General features: G+C 41.3%; 2 protein-coding genes across 3 annotated transcripts in view; one reads left to right on the forward strand and one right to left on the reverse strand.

Annotated features, from left to right (window-relative positions):
- The window catches only part of LOC149569217 (ARM repeat superfamily protein), a 280,021-nt gene that overhangs the window by 182,096 nt on the left and 77,937 nt on the right, over positions 1–19,988 (forward strand). The gene's annotated exons all lie outside the window — the stretch shown is intronic.
- LOC149569219 (uncharacterized) lies at positions 747–3,421 on the reverse strand. The gene is made up of 2 exons (XM_089823421.1): positions 1,249–3,421; positions 747–1,197 (listed from the first exon to the last, which is right to left on the reverse strand). The coding sequence occupies exons 1-2, from the start codon at positions 3,419–3,421 to the stop codon at positions 872–874; spliced, it is 2,499 nt and encodes an 832-aa protein (XP_089679547.1). The 3' UTR covers positions 747–871.

Consider the following 19,988-nt stretch of genomic DNA (forward strand, 5'->3'; position numbering starts at 1 on the left):
TTGCTCAAGTCTCCAAGAAAAATCCGTACATTGCCTCCAGTTCCCCTCTTCTTGAAGTCCGTACATCACATGCAAGGAGAAACCGTACGGTGATAAATAAGATACCGTACTGCACTTGAAAAAATCCGTACGGGGTAAAAAACCGTACCATGTCTCAAAATCCCGTATTTAGAAACTGTACAGTGCTTTTTAAAAACTGTACATCACTTGAAGAAATCCGTACGGTGTAAAAAACCGTACCATGTCTCAAAAAATCCCATACGGTGCTTTTTAAAGCCGTACTTTACTTAAAGAAAACCGTACGGTGCATTTAAAACCGTACCACACCTCAACAAAACCGTACTCTTCTTTATGGAAATCCATACGGTGCATTGCAAAAAACCGTACAACGCCCCCCCCTTTTTTTTTTTTGAAAATCTCACTTCTGGAACAATATTTACATATATACAGTACTTACAGTCTTCTCTCAGTTATTCGTCCATGGGGGTGCGTTACTTCTTTCATTGCAGACATTCAACTTCGACCTCTTCACTACATCGAATACTTCCTTTCGGTCTAGCATCCACTGTTTTATTGCTTTGTTATTGCTTACTTCCCTCATCTGGTACGGCCCGACCCATTTAATTTTGAACTTGCCTGGTTTGATCTCATTCCAATTGTCGTACAATACCCACTGTCCGAGTGGAAACCTGCTACGCTTGTTCTGTGTCATCTCCATATCGCCCAGTTTGTTCCCGAAATCCCGTACCATGGACTTCGTCAACTGCCCCTTCTGTCCGTCAATAACACTTTCACTCCGTACTGCTGCAACTTTTATTAGACCCTTTTGCTTTGTTTCCTGTGCAGACCATATCGTGTGCCTTCCTTGCTGCTAGTACCTTTCTGTTATATTTGTGGTTCGACATAATACTTTATTCCTGCGCAATCGTACAGTAGAATCTTTCCTTCTTTTCGGTTCGTACTGTATGTTCTGTCCTTCAGCTTCAGTCATATCCGCGTTTTCTTCCTCGGCTTCTTTATGTTGCTTCGAACATTCATTTCTTCCTTCGGCTTCTCCATGTTCCTTCAGACACTCATTTCTTCCTTCGGCTTCTCCATGTTCCTTCAGACACTCATTTCTTCCTTCGGCTTCTCCATGTTCCTTCAGACACTCATTTCTTCCTTCAGCTTCTCCATGTTCCTTCAGACATTCATTTCCTTCGTCGGCTTCTCTGTGTTCCTTCGGACATTCATTTCCTCCTTTCTTACCTTCGTCGGCTTCTCTGTGTTCCTTCGGACATTCATTTCCTCCTTTCTTACCTTCGTCGATCCTTAGCATATTACAACTTGGAAAGAGCTCATAATCCTCTATCTGCCAGTGGTAAAGACCATTTACTGAATCCAGATCATCATCTCCTTCCAATTGTAGGACTCCCTCCTGATCGGGTTCCATACTCTGCCTCCTCTCATCATCTTCTCCTTCGGAATCTGACGATAGAGCTTCTTCTCCAACCATCTGAGTGTGTAGATCGATGACATACTTTCGACCTTTGCTTTCGAGTGATAAAGTATTTTTCTTCCAATCGTGCTTTGCCTTGGCTTGTATCAGCCACCCCCGGCCCAGAATGGCATCATATCCCCTCCGCTTCAGTGGGATCACGACAAAGTCCAACAGGAACGGTTGTGTTCCAATCGTCACTGGTTGTGCTGTCAGGACTCCCAATGGCTTGATTCCATGTTGATCGGCCGTTAGCAGCTGGAATGTAGGCGGCCATAATGTCGGCTGTCCCAACTTTTTCCAAATGTCTTCAGGCAACACATTGACACCGGACCCTCCGTCCACAATGGTTTCCGTCAATACAGTCCCGAGAATTCCCATTTCGACGACTGCTGGATGGCGTCCGGATGAGAGGGCTAACAACATTGGATCTTCTGCACTTGCGCCACTTTCCTTCTCCTTTTTGTGTACTGTACTTGCTCCACTTTCTTGCTTCCTTCCATGTTCTCCTGGTAGTTGAGCAGCGGGAACAATGTTTGTGAGTGCCGATCGGAGCTGAGGCATAGTGAGCAACAGATCACTTATCCTGACAGGTATCTCGGCTTGCAAAATTTGCCGGACAATGTTCTGTTCTGCGGAGTTCCGTACGGAAGTACTCGGCGTGTCCTTCAGGTGTGTCGTTTCTGCCTGTGTTGCTTTCTGGATTTCTGCCCTTGCTTCCTCCAGTCTCCTCTTTTCTTCTGCTGGGTCAGGATAAAGCTTTGCTTGCTTCCGAGTGATGGCCAGAACTTCTTCCTCCTCTGTTCCTACAGTAATCAGATTTACTCCGGACTTTGGGCACTTGGTATCATCATGATCACCAGGTCCACACCAGCGGCATAGTAACTTCGGTGTATTTGGTGTTGTGCACTCCCGGGCGAAGTGACCCCACAAATTGCATGCGCGGCATTGAACAATTGGCCGACCATTTGCATCGTACTGAATGCGACTCCTTCCTCCATTGTTGCTGTTGCCAGCATTGTTGTTAGTGTTGTTGTTGTTTGGACCGCGCCGGTTGTTTCTATATCCGCCTGATGTGGCACCTTCCGTACTGGTGTTCCCATTCCCTCCGGACGGAGAGGCCTCCTGTGTCAGGAACACTTGCTGTGGTGTTCTTGTTTTCAAATTGAAAGGGCAGTCCTTTATTGAGTGTCCCATAATCTGGCAGATCTCGCAAAATTGCTCTTTTGGGCAAGATCCCTTCGTATGGCCTTCTTTCTTACATTCCGTACACCATAAGTCATTGCCCTTAGGTTCCTTGTTCATATTCTTGAATTCCTTCATCATCCGAAGCATGTCTTTCTGAAGGGCACGAACCTTCTTGTTGCTTCCTTCGTCATCGCTGCTATCATTTCCGGAGGATGCATCGTCATCTGAATCGGACGAGCTGGTCTTCTTCTGCTTCTTTGTCTTCTGATCACTTTCGAGGTTCATTGCTCGGGTGTAAGCTTCATTGTATGTGGATGGCGGCACGATCTTCATCTTTTTCCGCAGCTTCGGGTGAAGGCCTTCAATGAACCATCGTTTCTGTAACCCGTCAGCTGGTTTATTCTCCATCTTACTGATTAAGTCCTTAAACCTCCTGGCAAAGACCCGTACAGTTTCATTCTTCTTTTGCTTGGTATTGAATATCTCTGCGACAATTTCGTTGTCATCCCGCAAAAGTTGAAATTCTGCGATGAACTCCTTCTTAATGTTATCCCAACTATTCAATTTCTGTGGATCGGCATCAGTAAACCAATCAATAGCAACACCGCGTAGGGTTGCGGGAAATTGTCGGATCCATTCGTTTGTATCTGTTATGCCATTCGCCCGCCAGATCGTTTCACATGTTTTACAATGCCGAATGGGATCAGCTGCTTCATCACCCTCAAATTTAGGCAATTTTTCCTTCGGACCTGCCATTATTACTGTATGTGGAGGGTTTTGTTGTGTACCTGCGCTGTTTCGCACTCCCGCGCTGTTTTGAGCACCCGCGCTGTTGTGAACACCCGCGCTGTTCTGGACACCCGCGCTGTTTTGCACACCCGCGCTGTTTTCTGCGTCCGCGCTGTTTTCTGCTTCCGCGCTGTTTTCAACACCCGCGTTGTTTTCAACACCCGCGCTGTTTTCTGCTTCCGCGCTATTTTCAACACCCGCGCTGTTTTCTGCTTCCGCGCTGTTTGGTGAAGAAGAGGGTTTGTCAACCGTAGCTGTCCGATCCGGAAGTATATCTCGGACGAAGAGGTCACTCCACGCTCGTGCTCCTTCTGCACTTCGAGCCGTGCGAGTCGAGCTGCTTCCGTCAGGATTCTCTTCCCGTGGCGTATGCAGGCTCAGAAACTCCTCCCTCGCTTCTTCCACCAAATCAAGCCGTTGTCGAGTCTCTTTCAACAATCCTTCCGCACTTTTGCTTCTGTCGGAAATCTTCTGAAACCTCCTTCGATGCTCTATCTGCTGAGCCAAAATTAAATTTTCCTGCGCAACGCGTATGTCATCTTTTTCCTTTAGCCTACTCTTGTCTTTGTTCAACTGATTCGGCATTTAATTCATCTCCGCCTGCCTGCGTGCCAGATCCATCGGGCAACGGCGCCAAATGTTTACCGTATGGATTAATTAAGCAACGCACACAGACAAAGAATACGAACATAAACAGCAACCCGCAGAACTTCTATTATTATTCGCATATGCCAACAGTACATTATGCTTTTCTCCTATGATATGATAATGATCCGATCAGATGAATACAATGCTTCCCGAAGGGGTTATAAATACTTTCCGACGAACCTTCCCGAAGGTATCCGTCGGCTAAGTACATTATACCCGTTACAAACTGTTCACCGTCGGCTACATAACAAGAACTTTCCCGAAGGAACCCGTCGGCCGATACAAAGAACTTTCCCGAAGGAACCCGTCGGCCGATACACAATTTCTACCGACGACAATGACAAGGCTAGCACTTTCGGATGGACATAAGTAAAAAATTATATATTACGACAGATGTTACAAACATAGGCACTTGTCAAAATCCAAGACCTCCTTCAGATCATGCCTCAGTTGAGGACAACATTATTGAGTACCTTCTCCTTACAACCTAGCACCACCACACAAGGTGACATTGTATAACCAACTCATGTTATTGGTGGTGGACAATGACCGACACCTTGCAGTAGTGGAGATGGGTATCCTTGGAACCATTTTCATGGACACCATCATAGATGGTGGGTGCAAGGTGAATGTCGTTTTGGAGGAGACGTAGAAGAAACTTTGGAAACCTACCTGTGGCTCCCGACTTTTGACTTATTGGGTGTCGACTAATAAGGAATCAAACCTTTTGGGATATCAGTGGCCCAACAAGTCACCATAGGAACACAATTGTTCGTGTTGGACTTTGTTGCGATTCTCCTTAAAAAGAAATGGTAAGATACCATTCTGGGTACAGGGGATTGTCTAAGGTAGCCCACCATATGATAGGACACCCATGACATTGGCAAACATGAAGACTGCAGCCGTATGGTAAGGGCGTCGTCAGTTAGCCAAAAAATGAATATGCACCATACAAATAGACGGAAGTGACGACCAACACAATTACACTGTACGACTTTATTGTGGGAGAGCTTGCCGAAGATATAAACAGATGTCAAACTCGCATTTGACGTATGAAATCTAGGAGCATTCAATAACGACCAAGGTCGATGACATGCAATAGTAAATAAAAAACATCATACATAAAGTCCAAGAATTTACAAAGTCCAATAAACTACAAGAACATATAGTTAACAGCATAGGGGATTTATGTTGGATGGCCTGGGAAAAGCCATAAGTGTGATTGAAGGGGATGACATAAATGGTACGAGTGACATGTTTAAGGCCAATACCATACAAATGTGGCACCCATAACTACCGACCGTATTTTCGTTAAAAAGTTGTGCCCTTCTAAGGAGAAACAAAAGGTGGCATAGTTGGGAGAAAAGGGAAACTGAACACCAACACAAGGAAAGTTGCCTACAATTTTGCATAGGACAAATTAAAATGCAACCACTAGTATGTCTATAACATAAAACGGAAGGGAAGGCGTTCGACACAAGGGGGTCACAAAACCTTCGAATGGGTTCCTATATGGCTAGTAGAAGAAAGTACGAAAACAACGAGGGAGGAAGGGAGAGAAATACCTAATGTTTTTTTCATGTAGTACAAAACGACAAGCAAAAATGATCATTGTGGATTCAATTGGCAAGAGAAATTGGAGGGCAAAGTTGGAGACACAAGCAAGTAGTTCAAGAAATAATATAGATAAAAACACTCAAAAGTGTTAGCATTTCGACTAAAAGTTGCAGGGAGAATAGACACCACTTCGAATAGTAGGAAGAAGAAGATACGAGTCAAAGTTTAAATGGCGCTGGTTCCTTCGGAAAATGTCATCACACCATAGACTATAGTGTTTGAGGGTTTGAATGGGTTGGAATGAAGAAAGTGGCAACAAGATACACCCGACAATGATTTGTTAAAGAAAAGCTTGAGGACTGTGTAGGTGCAATGAGCAATACAAATGTTAATGTTTTGTATCAAGGATTCCAAAGGTGCACTCATAGCCATGATTGAGACCTTTGATAGGCATTTCGGAACAAGCACAGTTCCATATCATGGCTGGAATTTGAGATTTCTATTCATAGCAACAGAGTTTTTACATGTGTTTGGCATATTAGGCAGTAATGTCAAGAAGATTGATATGAAGCCGTGGAAGATGATGAGGGAGGGAAATAATTTTGGATTAAGTTGGTATGCAGAGACTTGACAATTGCAGAGATGGATTCTGTGATGAAGGCACCAAAGGGTAGAGGATTGAAAAAGTCCATCTTATGGATGTTCTAAAGAGAAGACTGACAGGGTCGTGCCATGCTTCAGATATTTCTCTTCCTCATATAGTGTTGATGAATGGCTTGATGAATGGTATAGTATATGATTGGGCTACATTGTTAGCAGAGCGAATGTTTGAATTCATGACCCTGCCAACATAAGACAGTTTTAGATCCTGCTCTACATCATTGGCCTATTCTTGGATGCTACACACACATATTTCAACATACATATTGGAGGTGAGACCTGGTCCCCTGATGCCTGATGAGCTGCCCATGATGTGCTAGGGGCATTTTGACATGCCAAGTGGTTGAAATTTAATGATAGGGCAGAAGAGTTAGAGGCAAGTTGTCTCTCGTTTGGAGTCTAAGGATGTGGATAGTGGATGCGAGGAGACGTCTAAGAGTTCTTTTGTCACAGACAAGGGAGATAATGAGGTGGCGTAGGATCACCTCGTAGAGCCAGCAATTGTTGGAGTCACTTGGACACTTGTACCCATACAAGCACTATTCAAATGACCTTTATTAGCAGACACATTCTATTCACATGACCTTTATTAGCAGACACACACTTAACTCCAACGGTTTCAACAAGATTGGTTATTTTTGTAGTGATTATGGCCTTTGGCTAGATCCGCAAACCAATGAGCATGGCACCCATGCCAATAGTGCCTTTGGTGATAGAGGTAGTTTCGACAAGAGGTTGGTGAGGGTAGAAGGATGGAGGTACCAAGTGTTGAGCCACAAAGAGAAAAAAGCTCAACCAAGTAGTGATGAAGGAGAGAGCCACACAATGAGGTGGAGATCGACACCACAAGTAAATTCATGGTTAAGTCAGTATAATATGGCATTGATGAATTTGATTAAGGGCATTCTCACCTCTCCACGGCATGAGCCACCTACCTAGCGAAGGTAGTCGAGTTAGATGATGAGAGCTCATTAGTGAGATCTATGCCACCTATATTCATAGAGTTAAAGTAGATAGACTTTGAGCCCTCTTGTGAGTCAAACACACTATTTGAATTAGCCACAACTACAAAGTCCACTCAAGAGTTGCCTGTGACAGAGTGTGGAGCAGGGTCTCATACAAGAGTCTATTAGGAGAGGTGCTAAGGAGAGTAACTTCGAGCAGTATTTGCAAGAGATGGTTGTAGGAGCCAAGAGGATGAGAGCCTTTACTTAGTCATAGGCCTAGGAGGAGGTGATACAGGAGTTAGAGGTTCTTGACATTCATGAGGTTAGAATGTTTCGAGGAGTTCAAGGTATGCTATGAGTCTAGGGGGTGGCCTACCACAAAATCACTTGTTATGTTGGTGGAATGGACACTTAAAAAGAAGCCAAGAGATTCAAATGGGTGAGTTGCTCAAGGAGATTGAGCAAGCCTTCAAAGAATGCTATTTCTCTTTTTGCCGGTTATAGCATGTCTTGACCACCTATGAGACACTGACGATGGCGTTGGCAACTAACTGGACAGTGAAGGAAGACTTGGCTCCAACCATGGAGGTAGATAGGAAAGTCATTCAGGCAGAGAGGGCAGCCATGCAAGAAAAGATGTCAGCTATGTAGACAGAGAGGGAGTCATTGTCGGCTTAGTTGGAGGAGGTCATGGCAGATAAGTTTATGCTAGAATCATGTGTGGACAGTTCTATGGTGAAGCTTGATGCCAAGGGGAAGGAGTTGTTAGAGTCGACAATGATGGTGAAGAGGACGATGGAGAGGAAGATCGTTGGGCCAGAAATTGCAGCTTAGAACACAACAGGTATGTTAGTTATAGGCTTGCTTATCACCCGCTTCACCACCATCCACCGCTATGACATTAGGGAGCACTCTCAGCCTCCCCCATCTTGATTTTTTCTTCTTGTATGTACAGTATAGTGTGGGTTGTGGGTTTTCACATCATTTCATTTTGTTTGTATGTCATTAGGAGACGACTTTCTTTTTTGGGGGGATGATGTTATTAGAAAAATCACATGTGATGTCTAAATATTGTTAATGTTAGTCATGTCATTGGTGGTTACTGTAGCCAAGGGGTAGGTAGTTGTGGTCGGGATGGTTCCAATCACTCTCCCTCAGAGGTTATATGTACACTCCCTTCAATAGAAGAGGGCATCAGTATTATTATTAGTTATCATTTTGGATGATAACCTTGCTGATGTAATCTATGATTGATATTAATGAAATACATGGTGTTTCACTGATTTTGTCTGACATTTACTTTATCTGTTATAACTCTTATACAGTAGCACGGGTTAGACTACTTTTACCGTAGGCAGTAAACATCTATATACAAGGCTGATTTGTAATTTACACTATGTCTCTCAATCAAATGTAACAAGGCTACCACCTTCTGGCTGCAATCAGTATCCATCTGGGACTTGATCAATTTCAAGAGGTGTTCCATCATTGAACTCTAATAAGGGATTTTCAAATATCCAATCAGCATCCATCTCAAAAAGTAAGTTACCATGCTTCATCCAATTAACATTGTGCTGGCTCAAAATATTACTATCATAAGAGTGAATATCCTCATGCCCACCCTTCGTTGCCGGTATTCAAATAGCTGATACAAAAGAAGCTTCATCAATCCTATAGTCATCAACCAAAGGACATGATGTCATAATGTATGGAGACTCCTTTAAGTTTCCAGCTAGCCTATCCATGATTGTGTCTTTTTCAGCGTTGTGGTCCCTACAAAAACCATTAGCTTCATCCCTGCTACGCTGCCCATATAACTGAGTTTTGTCTGTCTTTCCATACCGCTCTATAGGCTTAAACACATGTTCTTTCTTTCCTCCCTCAATCTTGTCCCTTGTTTAGAATGGTTTCGGTATTTCCTCACATTATTTGATGATATTGTAACCAAATAGCAAGCATCAGACAAAGTAAATGTGTTTGTTTCAAATCAACCTGTATGGTAGATAAGAAATGTTGTGAATCATCACTTTCTTCAATGATCAGAGACATAATGGATTGCATAAAAGATAGAACATTTCACTTGCAGCCCCTTTTAATGGTAGTAAAAAACTGATGGAACATATCAAGAATTAAGTTATCACAACCAAGATCTATCATAATCACACAAGCACTAAGTCTTGCAACTGATTCTAAAATTTGGACTACCTTATTGAATGATGGATTATGGATACCACTTAATCCTTGAAAGTTTTCTACAATCAATTTGAATATCTCTTTCATCATTTCCCCGCTGAACGGATCATGTGGTGCTGTTATCCTCATAACATGAACAACACATTGAGTAACTGCAAGCCTCCCCTTTCTATCGGAATGTCTTAATAATACGGGCTCAACCAAAGGAATCACAGCAGGAAGGATGTTTACTAACTTACTTTTAGAACCTAGCTGTTCTATTGTGAATAAGAAGCTCTCAATTGCATCCAACTCACTAAGTAATCTACGCTTTGATTGAAACAGACCTGCAAGTTTCCTTTCTACATTGTAGAACCTTTCTTCAAGGACTCATTTCTTCTTATTTAAACCAACCATCTAGAACTCATGTCAAACCTCTGCCTTGGTACTTAAATCCACACTTGAGCAAATGCTATCTGGCTGATGGAATGCCTATCTGTTTACAAGCCTCGTGATCTCAAGAGGATTGTGCACTCAGGAATAAATAGTTGCACAGGCACATGGGAGCCAATACATTCTCTTGATTTATAGCTCAATGCTTAAACATTTCCAGCACTCTCATACATGCACAGCAAGATTATTCATGTCCATGAATACTGTTCTGCACCATCTCTTATGGCAACCTTTATAGACTATCCATGTTGTATCCATGAGTATTGGCAGTTGACTGGAACATCCTATAATCTGCTTGTAATGAACGAATACCACACCATTCCGGAGCATATAACCTAGCCACAGTTTTAAAAGAGTTACTTTTCACCACAATTATGATGAAAATTTATGCAAGTCTCATTCATGGCAATAGCTTATCAGGCTTCTTGAGAAATATTTCTGAATAACAAGGTGAGGACAAATATTAATGTCCCATCATTAATAGATAAAAATCATATAGTCTGTGTGCTGAGGAGGAGGCCACAACATTTCTCTGCATAGTTCTGGGCAAAAATACTGCACTTTCCTTAAGTCTTACAGGCAAAAGGTTAACATGACAATACTCAAACAAATGAAGTGTTCTGAAAATATATTTCAAACTCTTTTAAAAGTCTTCTTCTCTCTAGCCATGTTTCTATTCTTCCACGATACCAGAATTTGTCTTTTTTGTTTAATGGCAAAGACGACCTCATTTACATGTAAGGGCCAAGGCAAGATAGAGGCATGTTAACATGATTTGTTTCATTTTCCTTCATCATTAAATCTCTGCACCCAACTGCACCATGTTCAAACTAACATGTTACAAATGCATTAACCATTGGCAGTCTGAGCTCTGTACAGCAGTTTAACTGATGAAGACCTGTGAAAAAAATGATTTTGTAAGGGCAACAAGGAGTCGGAAATAACTCTTCCTTCATGCACATAAGTTCTTCTTAACGCTATGAAAAATTAGAAGCAATAAGCCCTACCAAAGATTATTCCAGCCAAAAATAATAAAGTTCCGACCCTTTTATGAAGCGTTCCCAAATATTTTTCCCAGACTTAAGAAGTATTATGTCAAAACAATAATATAATTGCTCAAATGGTTCCTCCTGATGGTTTTAGGAAACTAAAAACATAATGTTCAGCCCACCAATAATTTTAGATGAAAGCTTAGAAGAGGATATGCATGAATTCTTTATGTTCCTAAACCCATTGTTTGAGGAGGAAATAAAAGGGGATAAGTCCGAGTTCGCCATATTCTCCAATCCATTGTTTGAAGAAGACTTCCTATGCAATCAAGTCCATCAGCATTATGATGAAGATAGAAGATCTAATGATGATGAAACTCGGGATGTGTGTAAGGAAGTAGATGAGACATGCACTACTTCATCTTATGAACAGGATTTGCATCAATGTGAAGCTGAGATAGAACCAGACATGCATGATAAGAAGGATGAGTTGAAGGGTAATTCTGAAAATTATCCCAATGTCCCAATTGATCAAACTTTTGATGAAAAGGAAGTAATATTCTATGAATGTGAGCCACTGTAATGAGAAGCCTCTTGAAGATGAGGCAGATTATGTGCAAGAGAATAATCAGGCAAACAATATTGATCTAAATGCTGGTATGGCAGACTGTGTGCACAGGAATCCTCCATTCAGAAAACATCAAAATACTCTCGTAGATAAGGGAAAGGATGATGCATCTAATACAGCAAGGTTCAAAGTATTACATGACCAAAATCAGGTGTTTGATAGAGGGAAGAATCAGCGTTCACTTTTTGGGGGGCTTGGGGCCACCTAAATTTCACTTTACATCATGTTAAGCATGGATGCTTGGTCTTCTTTTTCAGAGATAGCTGAGATTATTGCTATCCTCACAGGGAGCATACATCCCTAGAAAGAGCCACTGATGGAACCCTAAATTTTTTAAAATTTAGGGTCTCCATTTATGAATCCTATCTAATCCTTAATTATATGATTAATCTTATGTTTTACCTTACATATCTGCTGTTAGAGTGAACAATCAGCAATACGTTATCATAAGCATAAAATCCAAGCACATTCAACGAGGCATCCAGTATGTATTAAGAAAAGACAATGGTAGCATGAATACTGATAGATGTCATGTTTTGCCAAGCGTATTGGGGTGTTGTTTTTCAATCATTGGCTAAAACAAACAAGGCGAGTCATATGTATAAGATGTTTTTCCACAACACAGAAGGATTCCTGATTATAAAAGAAGTTGACTCCTATAAAAAGGTGTTGGACAATACTTGAGATCATATAACAAACGGATTGTTTGTAGATGTTTGGAGGCTACTGTTAATATTTCAGAATCACATGCACTGGCAATGAACCCAAAACTCCAATCTGATGGCAGTGCGATGTTCAAACACAGCATGAGACATATGTTTTAGCAACCACTCTTGAAGCATCGATTACAAATGGTATCGAAGGAAGATGTTAAAATGAATGTATAATATTGAAGACCCGAAACAGAACAGATGTCACATGTCGTAAATGGACTTGATGAATGCTAAAGACATCTTGAGTCATCCATGAATCAGCGGTGGAGTTCTAGCAGGTGTCAAAGTCATGCAGCAACATAAAACATCAATAGGAATGAATTCAATGTTGGTGGAAAACTCATCCGTTGGAAATTGTTCACAAGTAAGAAAATATTGTTGTATATTTATATCATATGATGAAATCTCTGCCAGAATAGAGGTTGAAAGGAACAATCATATCGCATGGTTTGCAATCAATGTAATATTAAAATCTCACAAAATGATGCTAGATAAAGATGAACCAGTCATTGACTTGATACTCATTAAATGACACCCAAATTCATGTTTGAATTGAATGCATCAGAACTAAATACATGCATGGTATGTCAAAGACAAGAAGTTCGATAGAGGATCATTTACCCTACAGGATAAACGGATTCTCGCATTAAGGTAGTAAAATGTAATGCAGAACAGGATACATTATTCATATAAGCAGTATGCAAACAACGATTACAATGATAATTGATGCTCCAATAGTCCATTTGGACGATGTACATATACTTTCCCGAAGGGGTGACTCAACTGTCATGCAACCTTTCAGATACAACTCTACCCATCGGCTATAATACTTTTTACTAACAACATCATCCCCTCCCCAAAAAGTAAAGTCGTCTCCGAACGATAAAATAGAGACAACAAAACTCAAACTATAACCCAAACAACTAATTACATCAAGATTTAGACACTAAGAAGAAGGATGTGTCCTTGGTGTAGTAGACTTCTGTGCTCTAAGCTTGTCCATCCCTGCTCGTAGCTCACGCACTTGCCCTGTACTGTCTATCTCATCACTCCTTGAGTGTTTATCTCATCACGGGGTACAAGTACCTCAGCCCCTACCTCTGGTACGACTAACAAACCCTCTCAAACAAGCTCCATCATTACCCTCGGAATGGTTGTCGTTGTCAGTGACGGATGTGACTCTATCACCCCTACGGCTACGGCCTCCGAAATGGGTAGTGTCTCTATAGCTAGCTGAACTGCAACGATAGCCAGAATCATCACTGGTTGTCTGAACTAGCCAAACACTAGAATATGTGTGCCGTGTGTACCCATTGGAACCAAGTGTGTCGTCGTCGAGAGTGTAGCCCGTGGAAATAGTAATGGTGTCACTGTAATCACTTCCACCTCATCATCTTCTGCATCCTCCCTGTCGGTTTCACTCTCATTCAGTCTCGGTCATTTTTGTCCGATCTTGGTCTTGTTGCCAAGTGTGTTGAGTGGTCGAGGTTCGCCTGGCATGATTGGTTGAGGCTTGGCCTCTAGCTTGTCATGGGGAATCATTTGCGTTGTAGCCTCCAAAAATTGCCCAATTGCATAGTGCGAAATGTAAAACGTTTTATGCTGCAATGTCATAAATTCGTACATCCTTTTTGTCAACGATGCAACCCATACATTCTTCCCTGTATGATCTCGTTCATCATGGCAACCTACGAGAATGAAATGTCTGAAGCTTGGTTGGATCTTGTGAGGCGATTTTTTACTAAGTCCATAAGACAATGCCAATGCCCTTCTTGAACATTAGACTTCTTTAGTGCTCTATCCTTTGATGTGTCCGTGAGGGCTTCGTTCTCCATTTGTGTCAAATCCCTACATACCAACTGTACCAGTTGTGCCTTCACCTCTCGACTCAATTTTTTCAGTTTGTTGTCGATTTTCCTTCCACCCTGTGCATGACCAGGTATTCTGAATACCTGTGTGAAGTCTGATGCTCTGAATGATATTACAAGGTTGCGTCCAAGATAGGCAAACAAACTGGTTAGAGAAAATCTATCGTACGTCTCTATCATTGTGTGCAGGAACCCTTCGTAGTCTCGAATGCAAAATACAAGCATCTATATTACCCATTCAACTTGCGCCTTCTAAATGCTTGTTTTCATCAGATAGTTATCAGGGGTCTCCTACCACCATTTTCTGCATTCTGCTCCATTCAAACCCTAAAATGAGACATTCTGTATTGCGAGATTAACAGTTGCAGCCGGCTGTGTTGTTTGCTTGCCATTCATTTTACTTGCTCCTGTACTTGTGCCACTTTCAACACGCACTTTGGATGACAAGGTTTTCACGTTTCTGTTCATGATTGCAGTCGTCGTTGTATCTTACTCCAACTTCTTTTTCCAAGCTCTCTTTCCGGCTCAGTGCATAACCACCACTTCCCTTGTCTTTTTGTGTGAAGAGGGTAAAAACCGTTAGGTCAATTGCTGGAATCCTCGGTACGACTTATACTAAGGGTTCTTTTGTTTCCGTACGACTCATGTTAACTAGTCCTTTGAAAAAGTTTATTGCTTCTAGTATGGTTGTACGGCCTTGTTAATCCTCAATTTTCTTGCATCTACACTTGCATCCATAGTACTTTGTTTTATGCCCTCCTATCATAGCCATATGGTAGACCTTATGGTAAGAATGTGTATTTCTTCGTTCATACATCTGTACTGTACGTACCCATAATTTCCTTGATGTCGTACTTATGGCTGTACAATGTAGCAAATTATCTCTTGTTTGGCCGTACGATGTAACCTATTCCCTCCAATATGGTCATACGACACACCATCTTCCCTCCAATGGCTATACAATAGTCAAATGTGGTGCTATGGGTTAGACCATACGTTATGTTTCCACTACCTTATACTTCCAAGTCGTATGGTTTTAACGATACCTCCTTTGTCCTTGCAGTCTGTATGGTTGGTGTCTCTGGCTCTGTTTCCTTGTAGGTGTTCACTCCTTTCTTTGGCTAGCTGTGTGGTGTCATTGTTTATATCCGTATGGTGCAATTGCTATACATCTTCTTTGTGCTGGCTCTACGGTAGTGCGGGGTCTCCTTTACTCTTGTTTTATCGTATATTACCTCGTTTTATGCTACTCGCTATAACCGTACAGTGTCCTCCGTACGGTATTCTTGTTTCCATGCTTTGACTGCCTTCCTTTCCACTTGTCGTATGGTACCCAATGTGAGATGTGAATGTCGTACGGTGTTAATGATTATTATGATTTCTGTATGGTGTTGGATTCAATGGTAAAGGAGTTGGAGCACGTCATATCCCTCATGAGAGTAGGGTGCCAAGGTGCCTTTTCAATGTTCTTTGAGGAGCACGAGTGGCCCAGAGTTGAGACTTCAAAGATGTGCGAGGATTGGACCAATACGAGAGAGTCGGTTGGGGAGAGCTGCATAGAGGCTCTAACTCAGGAGATAGTCCGGATATACATGGATGCTTATTATGTCATTCTGAGGAGCTAGGCAGACTAGGTAGTGGCAGAGAGGGCTCAGGAGGAGTTAGCTATCAGGTTAGCAATGATGAAGGTAGAACTAGCTACAAAGAAGGTAGCTCGAGAGTCGGAGAGAGTGGCCTAGCAATCTGAGAGGACAATATTTTTGGCCCAACAAAGTCAGCTACAACAGGTGGCAACAGAGAAGGAGATGAAACTTGGAGAGATTGCTAGAATGATGCAAACAACCTTGGAGATTTAGATGGAGGCTGAAGTAGATTTGAAGGTACAGACAAGGCAAGTGCGTGAGCTACAAGCAGAGCTGGACGAGCTTAGAGCACAGACGTCCACTAAACCAGGGACACACCCCTCTTCTTAGTGTCTAAATCGTTATGTGATTAGTTGTTTGGGTTATAGTCATAGTTTTGTTGATTGTATTTTGTCATTTAGAGACAACTTTACTTTTTGGGGGGATGATGTTGTCGGTAAAAAGTATTATAGCCACTGAGTAGAGTTGTATCCGAAAGGGCGCGTGACAGTTTAGTTAACCCTTCAGGAAAGTATATGTACATTGTCCGAATGGACCATTGGAGCATCATTATCATTGTAATCGTTTTTTGCATATTGCTTATATGAATAAAGTATCCTGTTCTGCATTACATTCTACTACCTTAATGTGAAAAGAATCCATTTACCCTGTACGGTAAACATTTGGTGCCGTTGCCAGTCAAACTTGGTATACAAGAGGTGTTATGAAGATTAATGCTGAATCTGCTTAATAAAGATAGGAATAAAATAAAAGACAAGGATGATATATGCACAACATAGGAAGCATCAATTTTAGCACAACAGGCGGAGTGCAAATAGAAGTTTCAGCAGCTTACCGACGGACATCGAGGGGGTAAAGGAGCACTGACGGTGGGAGTGCATTCACCTAGCAGACCGAGGAGTGCCGAGGAATTGCTCGAAGAAATGTGACGGAGATTGAATTTGGTGGAAGAGATAAGGGAGGAGTTCCTTAACTTGTACACGTCGAGGATGGAAAACCTGAACGGAAGAGAAGGTACCCGTACAACTCAAAGTGTCGAAGGAGCACAAGCGTGGGGTGAACTCGTCATTTCGGAGACACTTGACGAATGAATACAGATAGAGAATCGAACAACTTCGCTTGAAGATGTAATAACTCCTGTTGGTTATAACATTGATTTCCTCCACTAATCAGAAGTTTGACATTTAATCAAACACTTAGTAGGCTTCCCGGATATCACATAATAGAGTTTCAAATTCAATGCATTCAACGCTTATAAGACATTAGATAAACGCCAATTATATATATGTTTCTGCCCTATAAATTCTTGCAAATTAATAATCTTTGGAATGGCTAGGAAAATGCTAAAGCTAAATATACTATTTCAGAATTACCCAAAGAATTATTGATAAAAGGAAAGACTAAGTTTGACAATTTGACAAAATATTATGAGTTGTGTTCCAATATTTTAATATATAATGGAACTTGATATGCTGCATATCCCTTGCACTAGTATTTGAATTGAGGAATTTCCAGAATATATGAAACACTGATTTGAAGATGAACACAACTTCTTTACAATGCACTTACCACCTCTGAATTCCAACGCAAGCTAAGGAACTTGTCCTCACAAATCTGGAATTGATTATATCATTTGAATTGCTAAACACAGGCAGTATAACAATGACTCTAGGCCTCCAAATGAAATCACAAGATGTCCAATCGGAACGCGGTAATGTATTCTATGTGCTATGGTTGTGATAAAGGTCCTCCAACCTCAAAGCGGTCAAATTAATCCTGCCTAGCTTAGATAAATTGGCGTCCAATGTATTACACTTCACCAGGTGTTATAAATCCTCACATTGCTTCAGAATTGCAAACAACTATCACCAAACCCTCAATGGAATTCCACTTCAATCACTTTGTTGACAAAAAATTACAATCAACCGTCTTCAGTATAATAATCTCCTTAACCACAGTAGTTATAGTTGGAGAATTCGACAATTGTTTACCTCAGCACATTTTCCTATACAAGACTCAGAAATTCTCAAAATTATAAATCCAATCTCCCAGATACAAAAATTGACAGTTAGGAGATTTGACCAGTGAAGCCACTATACCTCAACAGAGACTTCAAACATTAGAAACTCAGAGACCCTTATACTTCAGCAAGGGCTCACAATTTCAGACTATAGGAATAAGCCACAAAGGCACAAAAAACAAATATATTTTCAAGTGTATTTTTCCCAATGAAATGAGCTCTTTTTTATAAGCTTTCGTCGGCAAATTTTCCATAAAACCCCACTTTAGAAATCGTGAAAGTTTCCCAAAAGAACTCAACACTAGGAACTTCCCAACTTGCTTTTCTAGAAATATCGCTAAAAGTCATTATTTTAATAATAATAATATAAACATTATTATAATAATGCAACTCAATGAATAATAAATAAATAAGAGCTTGTGCAATTATTAACCAGATTAATTGCAGGTGACGACCAATTGCCAAGCTATCCATTGCGCTACCAAAAATAGCAACTGCCCATAATAGTCTTACTAAAAATAGTAAGTAATCAATTGAGACCCCAAAACACCCTGTTAGCTCATGAGGGTTGCTATGATGACCTGACTCAATCAATTGCACAGACTGGCCAAAAACGGGGACATTACAGAAGAAGATCCCTTTACATTGTGTAACGCGCTTGTCCAAAGTAGGAAGGTTGTCTAAAGTAGCGTGGTTGTGCAAAACAACGCGAGTAGGCAGAACAATGTAGGTACACAGAACAATGCAGGTATTTAGAACAACGTGGGTACACAACAAGTACCACAGATTCAAAAGAAATTAGCAATGGCAAGACTGAAGGAAAAATTGTTGAAGTTTAATGGCGATGGGATGATGGATCCAATCAGACACTGTAAAACATGTGAAACGATCTGGATGGCGAACGGTGTAACGGACCAAGATGACTGGATTTGATAGTTTTCAGTGATCCTATGGGGTGTAGCGATTAATTGGTTTTTGGATGCTGATCCTTAGAAATTAACTACATGCCCGAATGTCAAGAAAGAATTCATTGCAAAATTTTGACTACTGAGGGATGATAACGAAATAGTAGTGGAAATATATAGTACGAAACAGGGAAAGAACGAAACAATCTGTGTTTATGCAAGAAGGCTGAAGAAGCTAGTGGGGAAAATGGAAAGCCAACCAGCTGATGGTTTAAGGAAAAAGTGGTTTGTTGAAGGGCTACAACCGACTTTGAGGAAAAAGATGAAAATTATATCTCCAGTGTCACACATAGATGCATATAATCGGATGATGGCTCTAGAGAGTGAGTAGAAAACAAGCAAAAAGAAGAAAACAAATTGTTGGACTCAGATGATTCATCTTCCGACAGTAACAGCTGCAACGAAGAGTCAAGTAAGAAGGCTCGAGCATTGCAAAAGGAAATGTTATAGATGATGAAGAAGTTCAAAAGTCTGAAAAAGAATCCCGACTCAGCGAAAGGGGGACTGTGGTGTACGAATTGTAAGGAGGACCACACAAAGGGCTCCTGCCCGAAAAAACAATTTTGCGATATCTATCAAATTGCGCGACATTCAACAAAGGAATGCCCGTTCAATATGCAAATGAAGGGACATCAACAAGTGTTATCGAAGCAGGAAGTGTCCACCTCAAGAGCAGGAACAAATGGAAATAATGACGCAACCTTAGGAGGGTATTGTAACAATAACCGGCACGGACGGGGTGGAACCAATAATAATAACAATAATGCAGGTCAAATTCAGATATAGTACGACTTGAGCGGATGACCGATAATACAGTGTTGTGCGTGCAACCTCTGGGGACACTTTGCTAGAGACTGTATGACAAAGGAAACACCACACCTGTTGTGCAAATGGTGTGGTCTAGAAGACTATGAAGATTCGAAATGCCCTAAGCAAGGGGTGAACTTGTATAGAAACATGTGACGAGGAGACATTAGCCATCACTTGTGAGCAAGCAAATAAGGCAACATATCCAGATGCAAAAGAGGAAAAGAAAAAAGTTGCAACAAGTGCGAGCGGAATTAGAAAAACAAATGGAAGCCAAAAAATCACAAACAAAAGACATTGCCGACACCTAAAAGAGGAACTTGGCAGAGCAAAATATTATACAAGTAATGAAAATAGAATTTCCTACAAAATTGAATGACCTTACAATGCCTCAACTATGAACGACAATACTGAACATGACCCTACTATCGAAAGTGACGAAAGAGACAGGAAAGGATGGAAGC

Source organism: Cupressus sempervirens, chromosome 3 (assembly GCF_028749045.1).
Source record: "Cupressus sempervirens isolate cs-2001-9-10 chromosome 3, ASM2874904v1, whole genome shotgun sequence".
NCBI lineage: Eukaryota > Viridiplantae > Streptophyta > Pinopsida > Cupressales > Cupressaceae > Cupressus > Cupressus sempervirens.